Source organism: Chelon labrosus (assembly GCF_963514085.1).
Source record: "Chelon labrosus genome assembly, chromosome: 17".
Lineage (NCBI taxonomy): Eukaryota > Metazoa > Chordata > Actinopteri > Mugiliformes > Mugilidae > Chelon > Chelon labrosus.
The window spans coordinates 11,721,162-11,749,143 of NC_140350.1; the positions used below are offsets into that span (position 1 = coordinate 11,721,162).

Consider the following 27,982-nt stretch of genomic DNA (forward strand, 5'->3'; position numbering starts at 1 on the left):
GGGCTACGAAAACACGTAGTTAAGAGGAATTCAGCGGAAGGCAAAATCATTAATACCATTTGGATGCCTTTCTGTTTTTTTACAATGCAATCTAACACTGTAAGGCTACATTTATTTCTTCGTGAATACGTCTTTGTGGAATCTTTTACAGTTTGAAATCCCCGCAGCACCTCGAGCTCCGTTAAAAGATCCTTTTGTGGCTCATTACTCTCAGAGCTCCTATTGCTGCGCTCCTTTTTTCCATGTTGTTTTCTGTCTGCACTGACCTACATTCACGACTACTGTATCAACTGGTGGAGAGCAGCGATGCGTTTCTTTGGTGGTACACAATACTTCATGCTTAACAGACACGTGCACATTTCGTCTTTTAAGCGGCCGCACATTCATGTACGCGTACTGATTCATTGTTTAATAAAGCTGAACTGATCAAAGCCAGAATGAAAAAGCACCTGGACGCTAACTGCGGCGTGGGCCAAGTCTAATACGATGTTCGCAGGCCTCGTTCCCGGAGAGTGCAGCTGCTGGAAAGAAAATAGTCTTTAACAGGGTGTACTTTCTTGGAATGCAGCGTTTGAGGAGAGTAAGATTTATCAAAGTGCCTTTTCTCCAAAGACTTCACTTCTCTTCCAAACACTTGCGGTGCATTTTCTGGCAATTACAATTAAATTCCAAAAGCTGTCAGTGAAAATTACACTTTCTCAACAATTGAGAGTTACATTTATGTGTAGATTTTCAGTCATCCAGTTCACGGTAATCCTAAGCACTTGAACAAAAAGCAACAGGACTTATTATTATTTTTGTTTCTTGGAGACATTTCACCTCTCTTCTAAAAGGTTTTTTTAGTACTAACCAAGAAATTAAAATGCAACTCATGGGTTGCTTATACTGTTGTAATACTAAAAGCTGTTAAATGATCTTAACTTGTCTTTAATGTGCTGTATCTCATGCATGTCATGCAAAATTAAATCAGATAAAATTGTCTTTGTAAATCATTCAGCTCTGGATAGGCTTTGAGAGGGTTTAGTCAAGTTGAAAAGCAAATAAACAAGAGTGAGTGCAGACGAGCAAGTGGATATTCAGGAGTTTTGGCTGCACTTGTTTTGTTAAATTAATATTCATTCAATAAGACATGGGCTTTTAGTTGTGGATGACTGTTACTTCAAGAATGAGTGGGGTGAATGGGGCTTTAGTGTGCCTTTCTGGTATCACCGCTCTTTCTCAGACCGTTGCTTTATAACAAAACACAGACACAAATATCACAGCGCACCAAGGATTCCATACAGGGCTTACATCTTCTCCAGGGGATATACTTCTGTTCCAGACAGATTTCTCCCAGATTTTAAAACCCCTGCAAAGTATGTGCCTTCAGGAGCTGGATCTGAGCCAGTATCAGCTGGGGAGATTGTTGTGGGCCATGTGTGTCACTGTGTAGTAGCCCCCGTTAGTGAAGGGGTAGGCTGCAAAAGCAGTTGTGGGACAGCAGGCTGTAAACACAGCTGTGTGTGGAGGTAAATGTGAAAACCAGGGCAGCAAGATGGTTCGTCCACAGTGAAGTCTATAGTTTAGGTAATATGTTTTTGCTATGTAGTTGTCTGTATAATATAGGATGAATGTATGGACCATCCCTGTGACCAGTACACTCAATCGTAAAATGATTAAAAATAGAAGAGTGTTTGTGCAATTCATCATCACCTTTCATTTCATGAGAGAAAACAATCTAATTTACGCTACAGGCGCTTCTGTCTCTGGCTCTTTCTCTTGCACCTTGTCAAAATGGCTATACGTGATGACCAAATGAGGCAGAAATCCCCAGCAGCTATGCAAACATGTCTATCCATATGAAATAAACATTTTATAATTATTCAGCTATATCAACATCATATGCCTTTATATGAGCTGGAATAACTGACTGGAGTTTGGCTAGAGTTTCTGCGACTATTTCAGGGTGGCGTTAAGTTGTATGTGCATGGTTCAAAATGTTTCCGACCTCCCCGCTCTTCAAAGTTAATATTTGCAGCCCAGATCACTTGGAACACGGTTAAACTTTAATTAGTTCTCAGCTCTTCTCGTGAAGTCTTGGTTTGAAATCAAAAAAAGATGAAGTCTGAATCCAGTTTGTCAAAAGAGATCAGTAGGAATTTATTATTTGCTTTAAATACATGTACAGCTCCTTTTTTTTCTTCCCGTCATTGCTCCACTGATCAGTCACTGGCAGACAAGTCAAGGTTCTCCGACACAGAAATGTTTCTGAGACAGCATGTTGTGCTGGAGTTTGGCTCATGGCATGAGTAGCTTTTAGCTGAACCAGTGCCAGCCTTGCATGAGGCGGTTTGTACGGTAATGTTGAACTAAGAACAGAGGTAGCAGCCATTTCTTGAAAACAAGAGGACATCCAATCACTGCAATTTAGAAGATTAAAAACAGGCCCGCATGATAAATACACCAAAGAACAAGAAAGATGCTCGTAAAGCCGTTGGCCTCTCGCTGCAATAATGTGTTGGTAAAAGTGATTCTAGACAGTGAGAGGAAATAAAGAAGGTGCAGATGAGTTAGACATATGCAACCTGAAAACACCTCATCATGTCGCTGGAAATATTGATGCATGAATCACAGAAATCCTACAGTACATATAAATACTGCACTGGTTGCTAAATCCTTGTACATTCATCTATCATGCATATAGGCTTTTGCTTCCCACTTGTCTGGCTCATGTGCTACAATTGTCAAAGTTAAGCCGCTTTCCAATGCGAATCTCAGCTTGGACCTTGCTTCTTATTTCCATTGTGCTGAGAGGAACAACTTCACAGTAAAAATGCAAGTAAATGACGGATGTAACTGACTTTAGGAAGCACTTTCTTTCAAAGACACAGAGGTGATCAGCAAATTCAGTTGTCCCTGAATAACAAAGGGAATGTGCTGTTGTGCCTGTGTGTACACCACAACAGAGTGCTGGACTGCTGGAGAAGCAGGCTTTTAGATTGAGAAATCAGATCCAGTTGCCCGTTTTGGATTTGGGTTGATCAACAATTTGACAAAAAAAAAAAAAAAAAATCTTAAGGTAGCAACACAGCACAGAGTGAGCTGCGTTTGGTTTCCTACTGTCAAACTGTGGCAGAAAGTCCTCTTTTCATATAAATAATAGTAAAAACACAAACGTCTGCCTCTCACACACATCCGAACTGTCACAAGAGTCTCTAAAAAGCCTAGGAGACACGCACAGTATACATAGCATAACCTGCATACATACAAATATACATATACGCAATACACACAAAAAACAAAAACCTCTCAATGTGGAATAATGGATCTGAAATCATAAATTTATATAAAAATATAAAAATAAAAGTAAAATCAAAAGAAGTGTCATCTGAATTGTGAGAAAAAACATTAATCCCCATTGCTCCGCCACTTTGTGATGCATTGGCAATTCAATGAATCTGTCTTCGTGAATGCACATTGTTTATCTGTCCATGGGATTCACGACGTGTCCAGAGGCCATTTCAAAAATAGCCGCTAGCTGAGTTTAATACTGAAGTGTAAAAATGTCCACGGACACAAAGAGAGGGACGAGGTCCTTTGCTCTCTGGCCAGCCAGCGAGGTAACACGAAAACTACACATCTATCTACACACTAAGGGATCTCTGACTGAAGGGCATGGTAAGTGCACATTCCCATGAAGAGGTCAGTTCACCTCTTACCCCTGATCAGTTCATGGAGACCTGCGTCACTGTGAAAATGGAAGGGTGGGCAGCTCCTGTTAAATCAGGCACACACACTTCTGTGTTTTCTTGCAACGCTGCCGACCAGTGGGAGCAAGAATTCAAATATTCTACCCAGAGTACGTTAAGTAGGTTTTTGTGGGTGTTTATTGCCCATAATTCACATGGTTGAGCTTTTGAAACAAGTGCATCTATCTGGGCATTTGTAACACCGTCCTTCTTATGATAAAGACCATGATTTCTGAGAATGACAGTACAATTGACTTCCAATTGACTTCCTTTGTTCCATGCCAGAGAACATCAAAAAGGATGGTCTATCGTGCTTTGTTTGAGATGTCAGTCTTAGTTCCTCCTTAAATATTTTTGTCATTTTTTCAATCATATTCTCATCTCATGATCTGGACTCTGGTCCAATGAGGGCTCCCTGGTGCTGATCATGGACGCTGAGGGCCCTTGATTGACTCCAAATGGAGAAACAGCTGGAGATCGAGCTGCCAAAGGGGACAGAGAAGGGGAGAAGCTTGGGGACATTGCTGCTGATGAAATGGACCCCTCGTGACTGATAGGGGACCTGCGGAGCGAAGCCAAGTGAGGGAATGTCCGCCCAATCACTGGGACTTTTGGGGGAACTGACATGGCCCCTGGATGGGCCACTGATGTGATGAGCGGTGGAGGGTCAATTCTAGGCTTGGGATCAATTTTGGGCTTGGGGTGGAATGGCTGGCGAGGGTTCTGGCTCTGCTGAGCAGTTTCATCTTTCAGCCTGGCAATCTCTGTGAAGACATTAGCGAGAGGTTGGAACTGAGGGCACCAGTTGAGAAGGTAATCCCAGTTATAGCTACCACGAAGCTCCTCATCACTGGCAACAATAGCTGTGAGGGAACCATCCACAGAAGGTTTACCATCCTCAGGGAATGCATAATCCTTGGGGAGGGAAATGTTGAGACCACGGCCTACTCCGAGGTAACCACCTCCCTCGTCCCTATAGACCGGGAGTTGGCCAGAGAGCAAGGTCCCACTGAGACTGCCTCCCAGTTTCTTCCCTTTGAACCAGGTGCTGCCCTCCAAAGCAGCAGGCTCACAGGAAATATCAGAGAGCTGGTCAGCATCCTGTTGGATTCCAGAGTCTGGTCCTCTGGCTGAGATGTGCTCCTGCATGGAAGAGGTGATGGAGGCGACGCGAGGATACTCGTTTATCATCCTGATCTCATCATCCTCTGCTGCCTCCGCTGATCCCCTCCCACTGGAGTGAGAAGGATCCAGTGAGCCTCCTCTAGTGTAGGGACCACCACCGGCCCCACCCTGATCGCCAGCATAGCCTGGTAGGGCCTGGTGGTAGATCCTGTCGCCTCCTGGTCCTGAGCTGCAATCATCCAGTTTCTGCAAGGCAGTTCCTGAGGTAACAGTTCTATTTCCTGCATCCTGAGCCTTCTTCCTTCTGCGTGACTTGACCAGGAACACCACAACGGCCATTACCACAAGCAATACGATAAAACCAAGAGACACTGCAATTATGCTAACAAGCAGGATGTTGACATCAGCAGCTAGGCCAAAGTTGGTGTTTGAGACATCAATGGATACTTGGGCTGTAGTGGTACGGGACGTATCTAGAGGACTGTGAGCTTTCACATCCAGGGTCATTAACCTGGTTTCTCGTTTATTCCGTCCTGAACCGCTACTACTACTACTGCTGCTGCCTGAACTGTCCAACTTGAGGAAAATCACCCCAGTGGTTTTGTTGACATCAAAATACGGAGAGCTGGAGGTAAGAGAATAGAGAATGATACCATCGACCCCTCCATCCTCATCGTTTGCTTGGACTTGGCCGATGCTCTGGCCTTTCTTGGCTCCCTCTGGGACTTCAAAGGAAAAATCAGAGGATGTGAAGAGTGGGTCATATTCATCCTCACCCGTGACAAACACCTGTACAGTCACAGTGGCTGAATGGTTTCCTGAATCTACTGCCATAGCTACAAAATTGAAGGAGTTGATCTTTTCAAAGTCAAATGGGATTTTGCTTCTGATTTCTCCTGAATTGTGGTCCACGGCAAAGCTATCTTTTCCTGCCCCAGACCGCTCAACCATGAAATACTTCAGCTGTCCAAAAACCCCTGTGTCGTGGTCTATGGCATGTAGAACAGTAACAGCTGAGTTTGCTGGTTGGTTTTCTCTGATGCTGGCGGTCAGGACTTCAACGGGAAAGAATGGATGATTATCATTTACATCTTTGACCTCAACGATGACAGGAGCTAGCGCGAAGTGACCCTGTCCATCTGTGGCTTGAATAATGATAATATGGGTGGACTGGTGCTCCCGATCAAGTGCTCGCTGGAGTCGCAAGGCTCCAGTCCACTGGTCCATGGTAAAAAGGTTCACCTCATCACCAGAGCTGATAGTATACTGGACTTCAGCATTGGGAGTTGAGTCAGAGTCTGTAGAAAAAAAGATGACAATGAAGTACATTGAATTAACTGTAAGACATAGTCAGAAATTACAGATAAAAAAGAAGATATTTGCTCACCTGTAGCAGTCAGCCGTATGATCTCAGTCCCAGCAGCAGCTCCCTCACTTAATGACACAGTATATTCTGCCCTGCTGAACACTGGAGGGTTATCGTTCACATCGGCAATGGTTATTACCGCAACAACACTAGAGCTTCTCTGGGGCACACCACGGTCTGACACCACCACGGTAAGGTTGTACAGTGGCTTGGTTTCAAAGTCAAGCCCCTCGGCCAACAGTAGAGTCCCAACTGTCTGGAAGCCCCGTCCCTCCAGGAACCTCACACTGCTTTCAATCTGGAAAGCGTTTCCTTCATTCCCGTTGGCGATAGCAAAGTCAAAGCCGCAGTTTTCTCGAGAGAGGTCGCTGTCAAATGCCTCAAAAGTCAAAACTGTTGACCCTGGGATGGTGTCCTCAGAAACTGTAGCCCTGCAAGACGGAACAGTAGGCTTGTAAGGACAGCTGTTGAAGTTACACTGAAATACATAAAAACTCTATGAACTGACCTGTAATCTGATTGGTGAAACACGGGAGCGTTGTCATTGACATCAGAGATTTGAACCTGCACTGTAGTAAGAGAGGAGAGTGGAGGCGAGCCTCCATCGCGAGCTTCAATGACAATACTGACAGACGGACGCTCTGGGTCAAACTCAGCTCTGTGATTGATGAACAGTGTTCCTGGATACAGAAGCAATGACATGGATTCAGTCAAAATGTTTCTTTCAACATGTGATAAATCTTACTTTCATTTAAAACTGTCCAGTACATGAAAATATTTCAAGAAGAAGCCAAGTGTTATTTACCATTGGTGGGGTCAATGTAGAAACCCTCCTGTGTTGATGAAATCACCCTGTAGGTGATCCTTCCATTCTCTCCAGAGTCCCTGTCAGTTGCTGTTACTGTGATAACCGCACTTCCTGGTGGCGTGTGCTCAGGCAGAGTAATCTGGAGGGAAAAAATACCGAGCATGAGGACAAAAGAAACAAAACAGGCATCAAGTGGTCACATAAAACGTGTGATAAAATTCCCAAACTTGCGGCACGGAGGTCAGGACTCACTACACTCTGAGGGGAGTTTGCATTTTATAATGTAGTTCCTGTTTTTCCTGTGTGAGTGAATGCTGAGATCATTTCCTGAGATGTAGCAGTAAATATTATATACGCTCATCTCCACAACTTCTCCCCAGTCAATGTTAGGTAGTTAACTTTTATCGCCCTCACTAGCCACAAGTTGGGAATGTACTTGTGTGTTTTTACAGTGTATGTCACATCCAAGAGAGCATTTTCAAAATAGTCTGCTGGACAGGAACAATCTCTGAAGTGAATTTATTTTGCTATTAAACTTTACAAGGTGTGAATACGCCAGAAATTTAAACCCAAATTCTGTGTTTCCTCAAGTGTATGGTGGAAATATGTGCTTTCTTTCCCTACTGTATTTATAGCGAACATTAAAACAAAGTAACACAAATAACACAATAAAAATTATGGTACGGCATATGCCAACCTACCTGATAGAGATCCTGGGTGAATGCAGGTGCATTGTCGTTAATATCCTCCACCACTATCGTGATGTTAGCCTCAGTTTGGTGCTGGCTGTCTGTGGCTCTGACAGTCACAGTGTACCACGTCTTCTCCTCAAAGTCTAAAGGAGCGGTGAGTGACACGCCCCCACTGTAGCGGTGAATCCCAAACTTGCCTAAGGCTGTTGGGTCCAGCTGCAATGAGTAGGACAGGGCAGGACTGGAGTCGACATCGTTTCCTGTCACCAGAGTGATCTCTGAGCCAATCAAAGTATCTGCCAGAGAAAGCATTTAGAAACAAACCTATTAGTTTCATTTTATATTGCATCCTGCACAGTCATGAAGCCTAACTGTGCAGGATTTGTTTTGTAAATACATTGCATCTGCTGTGGAGTGACATATATATGACACATAACCAGAATTCCCTTAAAAGTAAATACTTACTCTCTGGGATGCGGATTTCTTGGGGTAAAGGAATGGTGGGGCTGTTGTCATTCTGGTCAACAATGATCACAGTCAGTGTGGCTGAGCCAGCCAATCGTGGACTTCCTCTATCAGTTGCTGTAACTACGAGCCTGTGTGGGGGGGGGGGGGGGGGGGGCAGAAAAATAGGGTGTTTCTCTTATTACATTTGTAGTTGCAGAGAAAATTATGTGCATCTACTGAGTATACTTTATTTGTATACTGGTAACTCTATACATTTTTGAAAGCAACATGTACAAAGTAAAAATGTTTTAGTGAACAAGAGCCCTTTTATAGAATTTGAAAATGCAGCTTTGATACATCTGGCATGCAGATATTGGTTTGCACTGATGCTTATAACTTAAACAGACTATGTCAGTTTCCTAACCAGCTATCTAAACACAACGTGGCGGAGTGAATATTATTCATAATATGCCACGTCTAATTTGTTCCTTATGTTTACGTCTATGTAAACATAATGGACTTTTTGCACACCACATTGCATGAACACTTATTGCACATGAAAAATAGATATCAGTTCTCAAAACATCCACGTAAAATGGTGATTTAGTCAAAGAACAGATCTGTCCTCACTTGGTCTGTGTAAAGATCTCACGGTCCATGATGGCTGCAGTGGTGATGCTCCCTGTCACAGGGTCGATCTTAAACAGGCCGCTCATGCTTGATGATTGGATGGAATAGGTCACCTGACCATTCTGGCCCTGATCCACATCCTCAGCGACCACCTGGGAGAAGGAGGGGAAGGAGAGGACGGGGAAAAAGGCAGAATTAATTTATTTTTACCCTGAGTGGAACCAGCCAACCAAATACCTGTATGACTTTGCAATATAGAGCAGTTTTTCCGCTCGTGGGCACCTGTATGATTGGCATTTCATATCCTTGTGCTTCTTTCATGTAGGCCACATAATTCTGCAGCTGGAAGCGGGGAAGGTTGTCATTGACATCCTGCAGGATCAAGTTAATAGCCATGTATGATGTGGAGGACACGGTATCAGCCTTCACGACGAGACGGAGTCTGGGAGTGTCTTCAAAGTCTAAGCCGTTGGAGCTCTGAACCCAGATTTCACCTGCAGGACATACATAAAAAAGAGGATTAAAAACAGAAGATCAGGACAGGATTATGATACTGGTTTTGGTGTGTATACGGTATTTTTGAGAATCAACATCTCATTAACACATCCAGTGGAAGATATTCTTTAAAAAAGAAATGTCAATGTGAATTTAACCTGTTGAAGAGCTGATGCTGAAGGCCTTCTTTCTGTTCCCGCTGAAGAGGCTATAGCTGATATCGTTACGAGTCCCATCTGGATGTTGAGCCTGAGCCTGAGCCACAGCTGTGCCTGCATTTTTTTTTTTTTTTAATAGATATTTGAAAAAGATTTAATTGTGAAAGCAGATGAACTGACAAAGGTATACACAGGAGCAAAACCAATGATTAAATTCTTTTAATTCCTAGCAATACTGTCCAACCTTTTGCTGCATTCTCCTGTATGCTGACGTCCCTAGCATTCCTAGAGAAGCGAATTCCATTGTACTCCTCCTCCTTCACGTAAATCACCACCACCCCCTGTGCAGACTGAGCCGGGCTGCCCTGGTCCATGGCCTCCACTATCAGGGTTCTCTGAGCCTGGGTCAGCTCTCCCAGGGGCACAGTGGCCTGGATCTCCCCGGTCAGGGAGTTGATATTGAAGCCCTTCACTGGGGCGGCGAAACGATAAAACACAGAACCGTTGGCTCCAAAGTCCTTGTCCTCAGCCTTCATGGTGGCTAAAACTCGATGGGAACGCCTGCTGGACACTTCGATGACCAACGGATCTTGGATGAAGAAGGGAGTGTTGTCGTTGACGTCTAGGATGGTGACTGTTACCTATACCGTGAAAATATATTTCTATAAATCAGCACAAATCAAGAACCTCCTAAACCCAACACGAGTCATAAACTCAAGGAATTTCTTCAACGATAAGAAAACTGAACACCTTCGATGCCTCCACTTACCTGAGCAGAAGTGTTCCTGGGTGCAGCTGGTGAAAGGTCAACAGCAAACACCTGGAAGCTGTATGACGCCCGTTTCTCCCGGTCCAGGGGGGCTGACGTGGTGATACGACCAGTTTTGTCATCCACGGTGAATGCTCCATGTGCCTCCCGGCTGAGAAAATACAGAACCTTCCCATTTAGTTCGTCATCAGCATCTATGGCTGTCACCTGGAAATTGAAAAAGAGTATGTGAGATGTTCGAAAAAGACAAACATGTATTTTGAATCATCGTAAAATTTATTTCTAATTACCTCCAGAACGTGGGATCCCTGTTCAGCATCCTCCGACACATCCACCATGTAGCTGCTTTTACTGAAGACAGGGCTGTTGTCATTGACGTCCATCACTCTGACTTCCACTGTGACAGTGGCGCTGAGAGCGGGGCTGCCTCGATCCGTGGCCACCACCTCCAGAGTGTATTCTGCCCTTGTCTCCCTGTCAAGCCCGCGTGATGTGGACAAGGCTCCTGTGCTAGCGTGGAGTTGGAAATCTCCATCGGGGTCTCCCGCTGCAGGGAAGAGGATGAGGAGAAATGCTTACAGATTCATGTGGAAGACAAGAAAGGGCGGATATTTGTGCAAACTGTGCGCTTAAGCCAAGGTATGAACTTATATATACTTTTAATAAGACAGTGTCAAAAACGATCATGTGCAGAACTTAGAGTCAAGCCAAAAGCAATAAGCTACTTCAGCAAGAATAAACCCTGCACACTGTCAGTACAACTTCAGATAGCACTAAAAATGTTTCCAGGTGTCCGTTACAGTTATCTGTCACCACTCTCTAAATTTAAACTTGGCCATTTTCAGCTCAGAAAACAACAAAAATGAAGGAAATTTAACATTTCCCTCAGGATATTGTTAATTTCACAGTGGACGCGCCCCGGAACAGCAATTACAGCAATTGTGGTGAACTAAATGACTCTTTAAATCCAGCCTAATAAAATACTGGGGTTAGACACACAAAAGCTGTTTCTCACCAGTGATTCTGTACTCCAGCTCTCCACCAGGACCAGAGTCAGGGTCTGTGGCTTTGAGGAAGCAAAGCTCCACAGGGGCCTGGTTCTCCGGCACTTCGAGTTCGTACCACGACTTTGCAAAGATCGGGGCGTTGTCATTCACATCCTGCACCTCCACGCGGACAACAGCCTTGGCAAAGTTAGGAGGCAGCCCTCCGTCACGGGCATATACTGAGAAGAAAAGGAAATTATTAACATTGTTGAGATGTTCTCAAAAAATGATTTTAAACTGATAGACAAAGTAGTACCTGTGAGCGTGTATTGATTCTGTAGCTCTGCGTCCAGTTCCCTTGTGGTGGTGATGGCTCCCGTGACAGGGTTGATGACGAAGCCTTCCTCTGTCACGCCTCCATATGTTATTAGGCCATTGGAACCTGAATTGAGACACACACAAAAAGACCAAAAAATAAATAAATCAAGAGTCTGGGCACACTATGAAATTGGCAACGAGGCGGCATTAAATAGCAATGATATTAATGAATCCAAGGCCGCATGGGTCTGGTAGCAAATCCTAATGAAAGCTCCAGAAATACAGGGCTCTGGATGATGACTGTAACCACACATTTTCATTACCATGTGCTTGTGGTTTGGTTTAAAGAGATTTGGTCTCTCAAAACCATTTATGTTTCTCCATTGTTTAGTTACATTGCCTTCTAATTGGCTCTGCTTTTTTACAGTTTCTCTCCGCGTAGAAATTCAGAACCTTTTCTATTTGTGCTCATATCTTGATTCTTACTTTCTGTCTCTAATTTCCGCTCTTTGTACTTACGTTGTATATATTGAATGAAATCTTTTAAACCAACCTTGGTCCCTGTCAGTGGCTGTTACTGTCAACACTGTGGTTCCTGGGCCCCGGTTTTCCATCACCTGGGCCTCGAACTCTGCTCGCTGGAACACGGGAGCTTCGTCGTTCACATCAATCACCTGCACGCACAACACCTGAGAGGTGGAAAGCTGAGGTACCCCTTGGTCCTCTGCCACAATTGTCAGATTGAAGACTTCCTGCTCTTCCCGGTCAAGGGCTTTAAGGATGGACAGAGAGCCTGCAAGACAAATATATATACATATATATTGTTAGGAGTGAATAAGAACTCTCTAAAACTTTCCCAGATCACTCCGCGATGTTTTATGTGTTTTTTCGTCTTTAACTGTGTATCTAGCTGTTTTGGTGCCTGAGTAGGTGTTTATTTCTGTGAACATCCAATTTTCTGTACCTGAAAAAGGCAGCATTTGTATGCCTGGAGGCCTAGTAAAAACAAAATTCTCTACAGCTTTTCTTTATGAGATTTTCCACAGTAGGAGCATTGACCAGGAGGACCACTTTATTATTCACTTCCAGTACTTTAAACTTTCATTCAACGATCAGCGTACTGCAGCGCTATATCAGATGCATGTATGATTATTGCAAGGCAGGCAAACACACAGAAGCCACACAACTACGTCAAACCATGTAGCTCCCAAGCCGACTCCTGACCTTACCACTGGATGTTGTTTTTACCCGCTCCCTGTGCAACACTGGAGTATCTGCTTACCTTTAAATCTGCAGGGCATTAGCTAGTATGCGTGCATGTGTATTTTATGTAAATCACACTGGTTTAGATAGGCTCTGTGAATCAGACCTCCACTGCACAGGCTCTGGCTTCACTTACTCTCCTACCTTTTATGTCTGTATCCCACAGCACTGTCATCACCCTGGCTACAAGGAGGGTCAGCCAAAGTCAGAGGAAATATGAAATGCGTGTGTGTAATTTTCACAGCAGTGTACAAGTTTAGCTGACATGCAGTGCCTGAGAGACATTCGTAATTTATAAATGCCACTGCATGCCAAACATTCATTGTGTGTTGACTGTTTTGTGAGGCTGGATGTCTCTGTGAGGTCTGGCTTGCTGCTCCTGTCTGCTCTATCTGTTTTCTACCGTTTTGTTGTACTGGTACCAAACATATGATAAAGTATGAAATATCTGCATAATAAATGTTCATTTGTAGTGTTTCAGCCATAAAAAATGTATAAATATTTAGTCCGATAGTCCTAAAACAAGCAGATATAGAATATAATATACAGTTAATTAAATATAGGTTTATTTTTTTACTTCAACAAGTTTTCAAGCGGTTCATGCATCTAACAGTAAAGCAACACTACTGTGAAATAATGGAAAGTTGGCAAGGCAGGCATATAATTTCTAAGCGGTAATCAGTCTAATGATACCCCCCACATTAGCCAGGCAGTGTGGTAAACGTCTCCACAATACGTGCTAATCCGTTATTACAGCTATTATTAACCGCAAGCTTAACACCACGCAGTCCAAGAAACAAACCAGAAGTGAAATCAACTCCAGTTAATGCACACTTGACAGTAATGACGTAAAGATTTTTCTTCCATCTGGAAGCTGCATTAAGTGTCTGTCTTACGGTTCTTGATCCCATCCCAGCTAAAGCTGAGCACGCCTGCACCACCCAGCTCCAGCGATGAAGAGATTACTCATAAACATATATCTAAGATATCAAGGGCTGTCCACAGCCCTAGCCCAAATAAAGCTCAGTTCCCATGAACAAATCCGTCCAAGAAAGAACACCAATGCATTATTCAAGTGAAATATTGCTGTAAAGGCAGGGGTGTCCAAATCTTTTTTCGCTGAGGGCCACGTACGGAACAATATTTGAAGGGCTGGGCTACTTTGGCAAATAAATTCAGGAAAATAATGCTTGGGAAAAGTGTATATTTCATGCCTGTTATGCGAATAAGTAATTTGAATTATTAACACCTGAATACTGTGGAAAATATATTTTTAACTCATTGTTACTTACACCGATCAGGCATATCATCGCCTTCCTAACATTGTGTAGGTTTCCCTTGTGCCTCCAAAACAGTTCTGACTCATCAGAGAATGGACATGGGCCTTCTGAGGGTGTCCTGTGGTGTCTGCCAACAGGATGTTGTTAATGGGGTCCTTTGGGTCATATGGGTTGAGAGGAGGGGCCTCTGTGGATCATCCCACAGATACCTGATCAGTTTGGGATCTAGGGAACTTGGACGTTCCAGATGAAGTCATCGTCTGAGAAGGGTTTCCCATGTGGGGCAACTGTCATGATTGTAGAGCTTGCAGTCTAGCTGCCATTTGCTTAACTTTTGTTTGTTCGTTTCATCAGGTTCGGCACCTTCTTTGATTAATCTTGTTTTATGGAGAAGTAGGAGTAGGCCCGCGGGCCGTGGTTTGGACACCCCTGCTCAAAGGCACTGATAGATCCTCCAGTGAAGAAGGTTATGAGTGTTAAAGCTGTTAAGACCAAATAGTCACAGCAATTCAGTGCGTAATTATGATCTTCTGGAAAGTTTTGTTCATCCAGTCAGCTTCCATGGGTGGGATGCTCATTATCTATCAATCATCAAATCCCACGGAAAAAAAAGGCCATATCCTAATCCTGCTGTGCTAAATCATTCAACACAAGATTGTAAACACAAGACATTATAAATTTTACTCAAATTGTCCCATGATGCTGTGTAAATTGAATATTTATGGGGAATTCCATTTCTCCTGACATATAACCATTAACATATCCAATATTTTTAGATATTATGTCTCACTCTTAAGATTAGCTTACCAGTGTTGGAGTTCAGGTTAAAACGACCAGCACTGTTGCCTGCCTGAATCCTGTATGAGACTCTGCCATTTTCTCCTTCATCTTCATCTCGAGCCATCACGTACAGAATCACAAATCTGTCAGTGAAGACACAGGAAAAATGTTATGTTACAACAAACTCTCCAGACCATTATTAATGCTGTAGCTTTTTTAAAGGCCAGGACCATGAAAGCAAACTTGATATTTAAAAGGCTTCCTGGATGTTCCTCTTGTTTGTGGTCTGAAGACTGAAAGCTGTTAAAGCCATAGCTGAGCTGCAGCTGAAGGTATTCGAAAACAAACACTCACCCTACAGGCTGATCCTCCATGACGCTGACCGCAGACGGAGAGGTGAAGGCCGGAGCGTTGTCATTTTCGTCTGTCACAAACACTCGAGCAGTGACTGAACCCCAGCGCCTCTGAGAAGGATCCACTGCCTGGTCCGTGGCTCGCACCACAAGGTAGAGGGACGGCGTGGCCTCACGGTCTAACTTCTGCCCCAGGGTCAGGACTCCGGTGGAAGGGTCGAGGGTCAGGAGGTCGGGGGAATCGGGCCAGCAGTGCTCGATGGAATAATGTAGCTCACTGTTGGGTCCACTGCCATCCTATGTAAAAAAGAGCAGATGAATTCAACAAAAGGAAATGCATCCTGAAAAATTTTTTGATCATGTTGTTGGTCTGTTTTGGCTGGTTGGTTTAGTTGGTTATGTTTTTCTCACCTGATCCACAGCCTGGAACGTATATATGGAAGCCCCTGACTCTGTGCTCTCTGAGGTCACAATAGTAACAGGGTCTTCTGTGAACTGGGGGGCATGGTCATTGCTGTCCTGCACGTTGATGTCCAGTTTCACCATGTGGCTGCTGGGAAACGCCTGCGAGAAGTCCGACACCTCTACGTGCAGCGTGTACTTCGACCCCTTCTCGTAGTCCAGCTCCCGCACCAGGTACACGTCGCCCTTTAACCGGTCCACCATGAAAGTCCCATCCCGGTCTGTCCCTCCCACTACCAGATAGGTCACCTGGCCTTCCAGTATATCAGGTTCCTGCTGGTCAAGAGGGCGGACTGAACCGATGATGGAGCCCGGAGCCACTCCTTCGACGGTGTTCAGGGTCATAGAGAGAACATTGGGCTTTGGGGCAGACCTGGAGGAGCTGAGAACCTGGAGGAAAGGAAACTAGGGTCAAATGTTTGTTGTTATTAACATAATAATGGTGAGTCTGATTGCAGTCTCACATAGTTTTCCACCATCCATGGATGTGTTCCTGAACTGAGAAAAACAAACTTTCAGATGTATTATATCAATAGAGAATAGAAGAAATGCATCAAGGCAAGTGGTGTTCTTTATGTTTTACTGATGTTTTTTGATGTTTTGCAGATTGTGCAGTATATGGCTCCAACCCCAGCCCATCCCTAAACACAGCCTTGGGCTGTAGTCTGTTTCTGTTTTGTTGTTATTGCTATAATAACCCTCACAGGCATTCTCATTATACATGAAGTCATTATATGCAACAAATCCATCCAACAAATATCTTGACACTGCAGCGTTCTGGTTTCAACGGGAGAGTCAAGCTTTGTGACCTGTGACAGAGCAATGAAAGGTGGGAAGGCAGGGAAAACTGTAAGCAAACGCCACACATCCCGCAGTCGAGTTCTAATGGGGGGAAAAAAAAATAAGTGCCAGAGGGCCTTTGACACTTTGAACCACCGCAGGGTTTGACACTTCTGGAGCAGATCAAAGTGCAGTGAAGACAGCAAACATGAGCAGATTTCAACAAGCTCTGGTTTCATCATCAAAAAAACACCCATATATAAAAAATATTTATTACCAAGATGAGCTGCGTAGAATTGCGTTTTTCTTGTGTCTCTATTGAACAGGAATGAATAGACTGAAGCTAGAAAATGACGAAAGTGATTTGGATAATCTGCATTATTTAGACTCTATGACTGCCCCTGTGTGCATTTGCAGATATAATATATTTACATATGTAATGTAATGTAATGCGCACACAATTTTCATTTTTGTTACATTACAGGGTTGCAGCAACTAATAATTGATTGCAAGCTGTGTTTAAGTTGAAAATATTTGCAAGGGCCGACACGATTGAGTGGCAGAATTAATCTTACCATTTTTTATAGTCATTTGTCCAATTACTTTGCAGCTATTTCAATTATCTAGCGTTTCTAGCAACTGTACTGAACCATTTCAACATTTTCTCTCCAATGCTTTTATTCTTTATAAGCCAGCTCATGTGTGCATTGTAATACTTTGTGTACAACAATATCCCGGAGTCTGATTTTACCCGCAGTTTTGTGAAATGTTATCTCAAAATCATTACTCGGAAATGTGACCTCATGCGGGCATTTGAACGTGTCATTACAATGAGCGTGCATGCGTGCGTGTATGTGTGTATGTACAGTACTGCTGCCTGCTACCGTACGGCGGTGTATTCCCTTTCTCTCTCTGTGTGATTTGATGCAGCTGGCTCTCATCAAATCTCATCTGGGAGCATTTGATTCCAAGGTGCCTGTTTCCCCCCCTGTCTAATCTCAGTGTCGCACAAGCGGCGCACAGGGCGAAATCTAAAGCAAGCACTCCCGCAGTAATTAGCATCCTTTTCCTCTCTGAAATCACATCTCACAAAAACACAGAGCTCAAAGCTCCACAGTCAAAGCAAACCACCACCCTTTCTCTGGCTAAATGCCTCGGTGGCAGACATTCCTTCTTCCTGCTGTTGAATTCACGATATCGTATGTTGATATGCAGGACTGACCCCCCTACAGAAAGTTCAGGACATTAACTCACTCTAAACCGTCTCCCTCCTGCGGCTCGGTCTTTCTCACCATGGGTTTTGGTTACCCCAATAACCCTTGGATCAGGAAACACACACTAGATTGGATAGATTCTTTTGTTTATAAAAGCACGGGTTTGGTTTCCCTCCGTCTCATATTTACCTCCTTTTCCAATTCCTTTGACAGTTATACTGCTCGTTTTCCACACAGATTGAGGAAATTAATCACAGGAAGTAATGTGAAAGAACTGAGGTAAAGTGTAATGTGACAGATTTCAGTTTGGTCACCAGATTGGCATTTTGTCTAACACCCCCCCAAGCGCCTTTAAAAAGTTTTGAAAATACAACAAATGGGAAGGTTAAAGGAGGAGGAGAATATTGAAAATGTGGAGATCACGCTTACCTGTATCCGTAGCTGGCAGGTGGAGCTGAGGCCTGGCGTACCGTGGTCAGCAGCAATCACAGTGAAGGCGTACTCGGCTCGCTCCGCCCATCTCTGAGGGGAAGCGGTTCTAAGCTCGCCGCTGTTTGGGTGGAGGGAGAAACGTTCTGCTCTGGGGCCTGAGTATGTGGAGATAAAAGGTTATCAATGTACGGCTCTGTGAATACAATAGCAGGTAGATCAAATATGTAGAAGCGCAATTATGATGCTCACCGGACAAAGAGTAGTATATGGTCCCATTCTCTCCCTCGTCTGGGTCTTTAGCTGTCACTGTCCCCAGGACTGTCCCAGATGGAAGACCTTCCATCACCTATAACAAAGAAGTGTTACTGATTTCAGTGTCTCTTGAATTGATGACTGAATCGATGGATTCTCATTGAGCTATAATACTTATGTCCCAGAGCAGTTGGAGATCTCTCTACTATATCTATCTAATTTTCCTCCATTCTCACCTGAAAAAGCAGCTCCCTGTCCGGCCTGGTATGAGTGAAACTGGGGGCGTGGTCATTCTCATCCAGCACAGTGATATGAGCAGTACCAGTGGCGCTGCGAGGAGGCGTACCTCCATCCTGTACGACAACAACAAGCTGATAGCTGGACTGCTGCTCTCTGTCCAGGGCAAGGCGGGTGCTGATCTCGCCTAAAACATAAAAGAGAGGGAAGGGAAGGGAGAGTTAGTGAGTGATTCCAACACAAATTCAAATCAGAAAGCGCAAATCATTAATTCCTCAAGAGAAATGATGCTATCTATTAGTACTTATCCTCATCCAGTGTACCTGTTTGTGAGTTGATCTGGAAGTGCCTGTCAGTGTGAAGCAGCCTGTAGGTCAGTCGAGCATTTAGTCCTGCATCTCTGTCCGTAGCAGACACCCGGCCAAAGCCTGTTCCCGCCAGGAGATTCTCTCTGACAGCCAGGAACACCCTCTCCTGGCTCAGTCGTGGGGAATTATCGTTCTCATCTGTGACTGTCACCCGGACAGCGGCACTGCCAGTTCTCCCTATCCCTCCCGGGCCTGACGTGGCCAGGACAGTCAAGAGGTACATGTCTTTGACCTCTCGGTCCAGAGAGTTGCGGACAAAAAGCCAGCCGCTATCTGGCATGATGCCAAAACCGGCAGCATCTCCATCAGGCCTGAGGCGGTAGGAAATAGAGGAGGAGGAAGTTGATGAGGAGGAGCTTCCACCATTCCCAGAAGACTCTCTGTTGAGTGCTCGAACTTGAAGGAATCGTGTGTTGAGAGGTGTATTTTCTCGTAGCTCCACACGATAAGTCATGGTGTCAAAGTTGGGGCCTTGTGCATCTTGTGCCTGGATGTGCACAACAAGGGTGAAGGTGGAGCTGAGCTGAGGAGCTCCACCATCCTTGGCAACCACCTGAAGGTCATAGCGTGGCACACTTTCATATGACAGACTCCCAATCAGACGTACCTCCCCACTGCCCCGGTCAACACCGAACGTCCTCTGGCCACCGCTGCCTGCGGCCCCAGCAGAGACTAGGTCAAAGCTGAGCTGACCATTATGACCAGAGTCTTTGTCAGAGGCCTGAATACGGTAGATAACAGTCCCCATTTTGGTGATCTCAGGTAAAAGCAGAGACTCTGACGAGGAAGGGAGGAAGGTAGGGGCGTTGTCATTGACGTCTGAAATGGTAATGCGCACTCGACTGGTTCCGTACGCCGGAGGAGAGCCGAAGCGTGCTTGGATCTCCAGGTCAAGACTGGAACAGGTCTCATGGTCAAGAGGGAGCGCTGTGCGAATGGTTCCAGAGGCACTGTCCACTGTAAAGTAACCATCAGGGTCTCCAGAAGAGATGGAGTAGAAGATACCCTTGGAGACACCTGAATATAGAAGACAGAGAGAAAGGGCGATAAATAATACAATTAAGAGTTTAGCAACAAAATGACAGGAAACAGTGAAGAAAGCATGACAAAAGTATTATGAGCTATTCCTCCAAATGCTTGGTTTTTCACTTACAATAACATAAAACACAAAAAAGCAGCAAAAAGGATCTTTTGAGAAGTAGAACACGTCAAATATTTGGAATTTGGACACTAAAAGGTCCTGAAAGACTATAAATTTAGTCCATATGACCGCCGATTACCCTTTCCATCGCCAAATACATTATTTACAGGTATTCATATATCCTTTTAGGAGGCTGCTATATGTTGTGTGTACTCATGAAGTGGTGGATTCACTCAGAGTGGGTCTTGATTCACTGTCAGCCTCGTACAGCAACACAGGCACGAGTTAAATGTACATCTGTCCACTACACCACTGATCATTTTGACTCCCCCTCACAATCACATCCCCATCCAAATCCATGTCTCCATCATCAACAGTGAGAGAAAGGAAAAGTCTGGCAGCAGTGAAAATAATCCCTGGGAAAGCCCACGCTGTGTGATGGATGTGATTTCTTCATGGAGTGTGGGTTCTTGTTGCTACAGTATATGTTCAAATGCTGCGAGGTAAGGTATCATGCGCTCTCAGCCCATTAGTGCATTTCTGTCCTGGAACTTGTCAGAAAGATGGAAACATGCAGGCCACATGAAACCGTTTCTCACCATTGAGTCATATCAGCGCTAAAGGCAAGCCCGAAATGGCAAAACAAGGAACAGACTCAGGACGACGAGGAAACATTTAATCGGAGGACAGACAGACGTCTTTACCTGTTTTGGCGGCAGCACGCACCACTCCCACCGCCGTCCCCCTGAGAACGTCCTCGGGCACGGTGAAAAAATACTGCGCCTGTTCGAACACGGGGGACGCCACCGAGCCTCCCACCACGCTCACGTTCACCCTGGCGTTGACTGGCGCCGTCAGACCACCGCCGTCCTCAGCCGATATCACCATGGAGATTACCGTGTTGGCTTTGCCGTGGAGCGAGCGGGAGAGAGAAATCACACCTGCAGCGGAACAGAAGAAACAGAAAAGACAAATTACTCCGCGTTCTTTGGTTTTACGTTACCCCTTATACAGATCATTTAGCAAAACTGACTTGCAAAGGTAGAGAGCAAATAGAAAGTTGTAAGTTTGAACAAATGTATATAAAAAAAAAAGAGTATTTCTTCTAGCTATGCCATCAGTATATTTATCTAATGATGAAGTTCATGGCCAAAAGACAAACTGAGCTCCTGACTCAGTTTTGACCAAATGTGTAGTTTCCAGTATTTGTTCTGAATATTATCATAACGCGCTACAACACACCTGTGTCCTTGTTGAGGGTGAAGAAGTTGGAGCCTCCTCCCGGCACAGTGCGGTAGGTCACCCTGCCATTTTCTCCAAAATCCGGATCATTGGCCGTTACCTTGACGACAGAGGTTCCCGGGGCACTGTGGGTGCTGAGACTGACTGTGTACATGACAGGGTAGAAGGTGGGACGGTTGTCGTTGATGTCCACCACCGAGACCCTCACTCGGGCGACCGAGCTCAGACCCCCCTGTAAAAAATAGAAAACGACAGATCCCATGAGAAGGCATCGAAGATGTAACGATACCGCAGACCTTTGCGGACCAGTCCATCGAGATGAACGGCTGCTAAATTAAAATAAGACTATCTGTTGTAGTTAAATCACATCCTCCACGGTATATCCACAGAGACAATTAGTTTTTTATCCCTTGGTGAAAAGTGACAGTCCAGGACTTTCATGTTGATAATCCGTGGCAGTAGATTTATGTCACACTGTAAAGATGAACAGATGTAAAGGAAGACAGAAGGATGACTTGTCTGCTGAAGATCCCTAAAATATGGAGCCAATCAACCGTTGTATGCGTCTGTCAGTGAGGAGCAGGGTTTGCACTCATTACACTGTATCTGCGAGCTTAGTTTTATGAGACCATTAAAATCAGGGACAAAGGGAACAGACACCAGCTGGATCGAGCTGGGAATGTGGGAATGTGGGAATGTGCCGCAAATACTACTGTGACTAATAACATATGGTTGTGTGTCTATTTTTTATTATGAAACTCAATGATACTCAAGAGAACGGATGCTTAATTGCACCTTATTTTTAGTTTTCAGCTCCTATTTCAGTGCATTCATAGTGATTTATTGATGCTTTGAATGTATGTGGGACTACTGGGACGATCCAAGAGTGGAGAGTGGTCAGGTAAGGCATCATATTCAACTAAAATGGTATCGGTATCTAGTAAAAGTTTATTTAAACAGAAACATTTTAACTGGATCTGTTTCCCTACTTTTTTACCTCCCGGCATTCCCACTGTCTTCTCTGATTACTTTGCCATGCTGTTTCTGTTGCCGAGGCACTGAGTAAGCACAGGATGCTGCCGTCTTCCTAAAACATGTCCTGGATGTCACTTTGATCGGATTCATTTGAGTTTTGGGGCTTTGATCAGAAGGAGTACTACATATGAAGCAACGCAACATCAAATGACATACTGCACAGCATTCCTCCTCAGGCAACAGAACTAGTGGTTTGACTTTAGTGTAGTTTGACTTGTTGGTCTCCTATCGCCGCTATTATAAATTAAGCATTAGATGAAAAGATCGATGTCACTTACACATCTGAAAAATGAACAAATGAGGTGAATGCAGGCTGAAAATGAAGTCAATGTGGAAGCGCCCCAAACTGCAGTTCCAAGACTGTCCACTTGAGACTGAGTCCTAAAGTAAATCAACCCCTGAAGACCTCCAGGTTAAATTACTCAACTTTACAGCAGAAATAAACCTGTTTAAAGCCAATTTTCTAACATATCTCAATTGTTTACAATACATAAAGGTTATGCATAATTAAGGGCGGCGCTGCTTTGAATGACAGTTGGGTTGTATGTGCACTTTGGTTGTTAGCTGTGTCCTCTCCTTTCCTTTCCATCTCTTTGAACATTTTTAAATCAGGGAGTTAGTAGAAGTCAGACACTGCCAAGATGGTGATGACTGTTGCCACCGACATTGAGCTTCAATACCGTTCTTCTTGAGACCTGTTTGTGTTCGGCGTGGATGATTTGTCCATCTTTGTCCACAATGAATGGTTTAGTTAAGACACAAATCTAATCTCTTTGTGCTAAGCTAAGCTAATTTGCTGGGGGTTTCATACTTATCACACAGACACAAGAGTAGTATTAATGCTCTCATCTAACTCAAGAAAGTGAGTGCATGTATTTCACAAAGTAATACTTTGATTTGTCTGATAAAGTTACTAATTATTATTATTATTATACTATTGTGCAGAGGAAGTGTTTGCTTACTCCATCAGTTGCAGTTACAGTCAGGTCAAACTTGTCCAGTCCCTCATCCCGGTCCAGAGTTGTGCTGGTGCAGAGCTGGCCAGTCTCCTTGTCTATGGTAAAGTGGGTTGGTACTGCGCTTCCAGAGCCTGAACCCAGGGTGTAGACTATTGTGCCGAAGGAACCGCGGTCTTCATCTGTGGCTGACACCTGAGGGAAAAGAGACATGTGTTAAGACGGTCCACGGTCCACAGTCCACGGTCCAACGGCCCGTGAGACATTTCAAAACGCACCGCAGCAGGTCCCAAAAACCTACACGTGTCATGATTATTATATACGAGCTAAGGGCCTTTCTGTTATCACAATAATGTTCCGTAATACAGTCACCTCATAGGCTCACACATCTGCTCTTGTCCAAATATCACACACCATAGCACGACTTGTTATGATTTCCAGAGTACTATAAAAACGAGCATCTGTGAGAGCGATTCACCTTGATAAATCACAGTTATATGGTATGTTAAAAGAAATGGACAGATGTACCCCATGGTGTGGTTGAATACACTGGCAAAGAGATGGATGGTGCAGTGTAACCATGGCTACAGAGGGAGGGAACCGAGGGATAAGAGAAGAGAAGAGAAGAGAAGAGAAGAGAAGAGAAGAGAGGGAGCGTCTCAGGGTCAGAGGTCAACAAAGGCACTTAAAAGCATGTTAGGAGGTCAAGTGACATGAACTGGTTTTTAAAATAGCATTTAGATGTAACACAGACTGACATAAACACACCACTTAAACACACACCTCAGACATTAATCCTTACTCCATTTTTTCTCCTACAAACATTCGTCCTGACCCGACCTTTCACCCATTTGCTCTCATTTACATCCTTCTTTCGGCCAGACAAACACAGAAGCGCCCCCCGCACAAATAAACGTTGCACGCTGCGACAAAATCTATTAAAACACTGAGAAATCCCATAACACTACAAAGACGGCCTCGCAAAACACAAAAGGGAAACGTCCCGTGTGCTCTGAGGTAATGCGTCCGACTTGAGCTTTACACGTTGTTTGTTGGCGTTTATGGTGCTTGTTACGGAGTTTATGGAGCATTCTTGCTCAGATGTCGAAGCCTTGAAGGCAAGCCAAGAACAAGGAGGCATTGTGACATCACTTCCTGTCTGTCGTTCAGTCTCAGAAGGCAAAAGCAACGTATAGTACGAACTGTTGGATTTTCAAGAAACCTTTTCTGCTTTGATGCAAATACTGATTAATTTCTTTGACAAAGGAAGACTGCATGATATGCAATGCAAAACAGTAAAAGTATTTCACAATGTTTTATGTGCTAAATATGTAAATAAGGGTTAATTATGAGTTAATACTCTGAACGTAAGAGGAAGGCAAGTTTAAAAACCTGAAAGATAATCAATTTGTGCATAAAATATTCTATAACTCAAGTTATGAACAGTAATGCTGCACAATGAACAAATCTGTCTTTAATAACTTTCAGAATATATATCAGAGTAAAATTAAATAATCATATTCAAATGCTAATGGAGTACAATGGGTAAAGGACACTTTGGCCCTTGTTGACATTGCAAAATCCTATTCATTTTTGTTAGAAACCTTTTAAATTTTTCCCAGTGAATTATTACTTAAGGGAAAGTAGTAATCTAACTTTATATCACTTATTGTATCAGTTGTTTTTCTGTAGATAAGTGTCAGTTTGCGTTGCTGTCGAGTTTTCCACTCTCGAAAAAATGGCTGAAATAGACAAAGACAGGTGTAAAAGAGACATTACTTCTGCTTGTCCTTGTTGCTTAATGAGTCCATCACACGTCTGATTTCTACATTCAAACCTGCCCCGGCCCTGAACCCCGCAGAGCACAAGACCACCATAGCAGACATCCGGTCGGCAAACAGCCTCCCTCCCATCCCACCGACACATGTCTTCATCATTACACTCACCTATTGGCTATAGACACACGGAAACACTACCACCCTGACTCATACTGTTGCTCCTATAGGAAATTAAAACATGGGAATATTAGAACGGGTCCTTCTGGGATTTTAGTCAAAGCCTTGCCATGGCTAGACGGTTGTAGTTTTCCGAGGGGTCACACTGTACTTCCCTTCCTTTGGTCAGTGTTTACACCTGGGGGTTTTAGATCACCGCCTGGACTTCCTACAGAGTACAGTGTTGAGACTATCTTTGGGATCTAGGCTCATGGCTCAGTGTCCATCGTATCTTCCGGGCTGTCTGTGGTGGATTAGCCACCTGTGGCGATGAGAACTGGACAGTTGTGAACATGCTCATGAGTATATGATGACCCCATCTTTTTCACAAAATCTAATTAAGGAGGATTTAAACGCCCATGACCGCCCACCTGGCCATAGGGTGACTTCATCGTCACCTCTATCTATACCCCACAACACAGATTGTGAGAGTTTTCCAGGCTGGATAAGGCCACGAGAGAAACTCTGATTGTTAGGTTTGTAAAACTCAGCATCTGAACAGTGTACATGAAACTGCTTTTTAAAAGGAGGCTTAGACTGGAAAGGCTGGAAAGGACTTGCATAAAGGCTGGGAACAAGAGTAAGAGCAGGACATTGATTCTCCACACCCTGTAAAATTTAAAAACCCCAAGCAGTGTGGTATGGATTCTTCATGCTGGAATAACTACGCTAGACAAACATAAGGTTGGACTCGAAAATGGCTATGCGTGGATACCGTGGGAGCTGTAAAATAAAAAGATGTAATGCTGCTACATATTATATAGAGGACAGTGGTTATGTGGTTCAAGAGTTGAAATTACAGCATGACAAGCATCGTCCATGCCGTCACAACATTTTCCTCACTAGTGTTCTGTTTATACGACCCGGCCCACAAGGTTGGCTCTAACCAGATACCAAAAACTACTCTTCCGGGTTGCTGGAGTATCCTGCATTTACAGCATCTCCACCTTTATCTCTACCCCAAATAGTAGCACAGTTTTAAAGCCGATAAAGCAATCTAGTAAACACGCACCCTCGACATGTCTTCTTAAATCAAGAGATCTGCTGGGCCAGGCAAGGGAGGAATCCCTCCCACACCGGAGCCTGTTGTCTGATCCATGACCGGCCAGCCAGCCTCGGCTCCGCACCACTATTCCTCATCGTACTCTCCCGCGTTGTCCAGTTGTGATAAACACACTTACGCACATAGCAACACAAATACAAACACCAGCTCATACCTTTCAACATCTAAATTTATTTAGCTGTTGAGTAAGGTCTGTTTGCATAGCGCTTGTCTCCGTGATATTTCTGGTTAAAGTGCAACATGAATCTTCCACATTTATACAGACTTTTGGAAGGAGGCGGTGTATATTGTGAATAGCAGGGCAGTCTAGTCGTTGTAGAGCATGTTTTAAAATATACCTGTAATATTGAACCCAGACATTGAAGCTTTTCTGTATCCCATTACTTGCTGTTCCGGATGAAGCAACATTTTCAGATATACATGAGTGTATTCTAAGGTGGCCCCTTATTATATCATAGCACAATAATGGGGGTTTTGGAATTTGATTTTCATACTTTGTCGGCTCAAAGTAAAACTAATGGCTGCCTGGAAGGTGGTAAATGCCTGGTCTGTGGTCTCCAGCAATGCTAAGTGCAGCATACACAATTTACAGTTAATGGGCTAAATCTTGCGGAACCACCAGTGTGGTGCCCTGATATCTGATGTAAGGAAATGTTTTCAGAGAAAATATTTGAAAAACAAGCCCAGGAACTCACTCATGACAGCATGTTAAGATAACAAAAATCAAAGCTATTGCATGAAAAAAACGGCGTGTGTGTGTGTGCTGAGTATGTCTGGAAATTTGTATTGAAATGATATGATGACAGTTGTTTCTTCAGACAAGATGCAGACTTATGATAGGAACATGGCTAAAATTAGTTTGTCTTAATGGCAACTGACATTCAGATCCTGCATTTAAAGTTCAGGATCACTTCTAGCATGTATTATCTGAGATACTAGCAGTACAGCATCCTTTTTTGATTTTTAGGATACATAGTTTAGTAGTGGAAAAAATAACATCAGTCCTCAAACTGAACCATCTGCCAGCCATCTAAACTTGTAATACATGAACCGTAACTTTGATTTGCTTACTGCGCCGTACACTGACTGACTACTATACATCTGTTCAAAGACAGGACCTAAGCTTGGTGAGAACTATGTGAAAAACAGTCGGGAAGAGCGTGCCGAGTATCAGATTCAGCCAGGACTCAGGCCTGGAGCTTTTCCTCCATAGAGGGCCATTCATCCCAGGCTGGGACAGAAGAGGAGCCATCAGTCACTGGAGCATTAGCAAAGATCCAGACCTCATCACTCATATGCTTCGCTCTTCTTCTCAACCCCCGCTTTTCTTCTTTCTGTCTATTTGCATGTCTACCTTTCCATTTAGCTTTCCTCTTATGCTCCCATGTCACTCTTGTTCGCTTTCAGACAGGGTGGATGTCTCGCCATGGGTCCACTTAGAACTCAGACACACACCTCAATGCACATTACCTAGATTCATCTGTCAGTGTTATTTCATGATGCAAAGAAGGAGTGGTCTTCTGTCTGGAAGGTGGAGCAGATGATACCAGTGAGCCAAGATCTTCTCTTTTGTTCTGCCCACGACGTATCAAAACCCCAAGAGGACAC

General features: G+C 44.0%; 1 protein-coding gene across 1 annotated transcript in view; it reads right to left on the reverse strand.

Annotated features, from left to right (window-relative positions):
- Nucleotides 1–929: 929 nt before the first annotated feature.
- Nucleotides 930–27,982, reverse strand: part of dchs1b (dachsous cadherin-related 1b) — an 85,149-nt gene continuing 58,096 nt past the window's right edge. The window contains exons 5-29 of the mRNA XM_084564896.1: nt 23,324–23,512; nt 21,327–21,558; nt 20,789–21,025; nt 18,899–19,960; nt 18,575–18,762; nt 18,336–18,432; nt 18,084–18,241; nt 15,610–16,050; nt 15,200–15,495; nt 14,873–14,988; nt 12,076–12,315; nt 11,521–11,646; nt 11,234–11,443; nt 10,509–10,765; nt 10,219–10,425; nt 9,694–10,090; nt 9,450–9,563; nt 9,079–9,290; nt 8,797–8,948; nt 8,185–8,315; nt 7,729–8,015; nt 7,025–7,166; nt 6,728–6,899; nt 6,241–6,650; nt 930–6,151 (exon numbers count right to left, since the gene is read on the reverse strand). Coding sequence (XP_084421022.1) covers nt 4,098–6,151; nt 6,241–6,650; nt 6,728–6,899; nt 7,025–7,166; nt 7,729–8,015; nt 8,185–8,315; nt 8,797–8,948; nt 9,079–9,290; nt 9,450–9,563; nt 9,694–10,090; nt 10,219–10,425; nt 10,509–10,765; nt 11,234–11,443; nt 11,521–11,646; nt 12,076–12,315; nt 14,873–14,988; nt 15,200–15,495; nt 15,610–16,050; nt 18,084–18,241; nt 18,336–18,432; nt 18,575–18,762; nt 18,899–19,960; nt 20,789–21,025; nt 21,327–21,558; nt 23,324–23,512 — 8,127 coding nt within the window. The 3' untranslated portion in view covers nt 930–4,097. The remainder of the gene's footprint in view (nt 6,152–6,240; nt 6,651–6,727; nt 6,900–7,024; nt 7,167–7,728; nt 8,016–8,184; nt 8,316–8,796; nt 8,949–9,078; nt 9,291–9,449; nt 9,564–9,693; nt 10,091–10,218; nt 10,426–10,508; nt 10,766–11,233; nt 11,444–11,520; nt 11,647–12,075; nt 12,316–14,872; nt 14,989–15,199; nt 15,496–15,609; nt 16,051–18,083; nt 18,242–18,335; nt 18,433–18,574; nt 18,763–18,898; nt 19,961–20,788; nt 21,026–21,326; nt 21,559–23,323; nt 23,513–27,982) is intronic.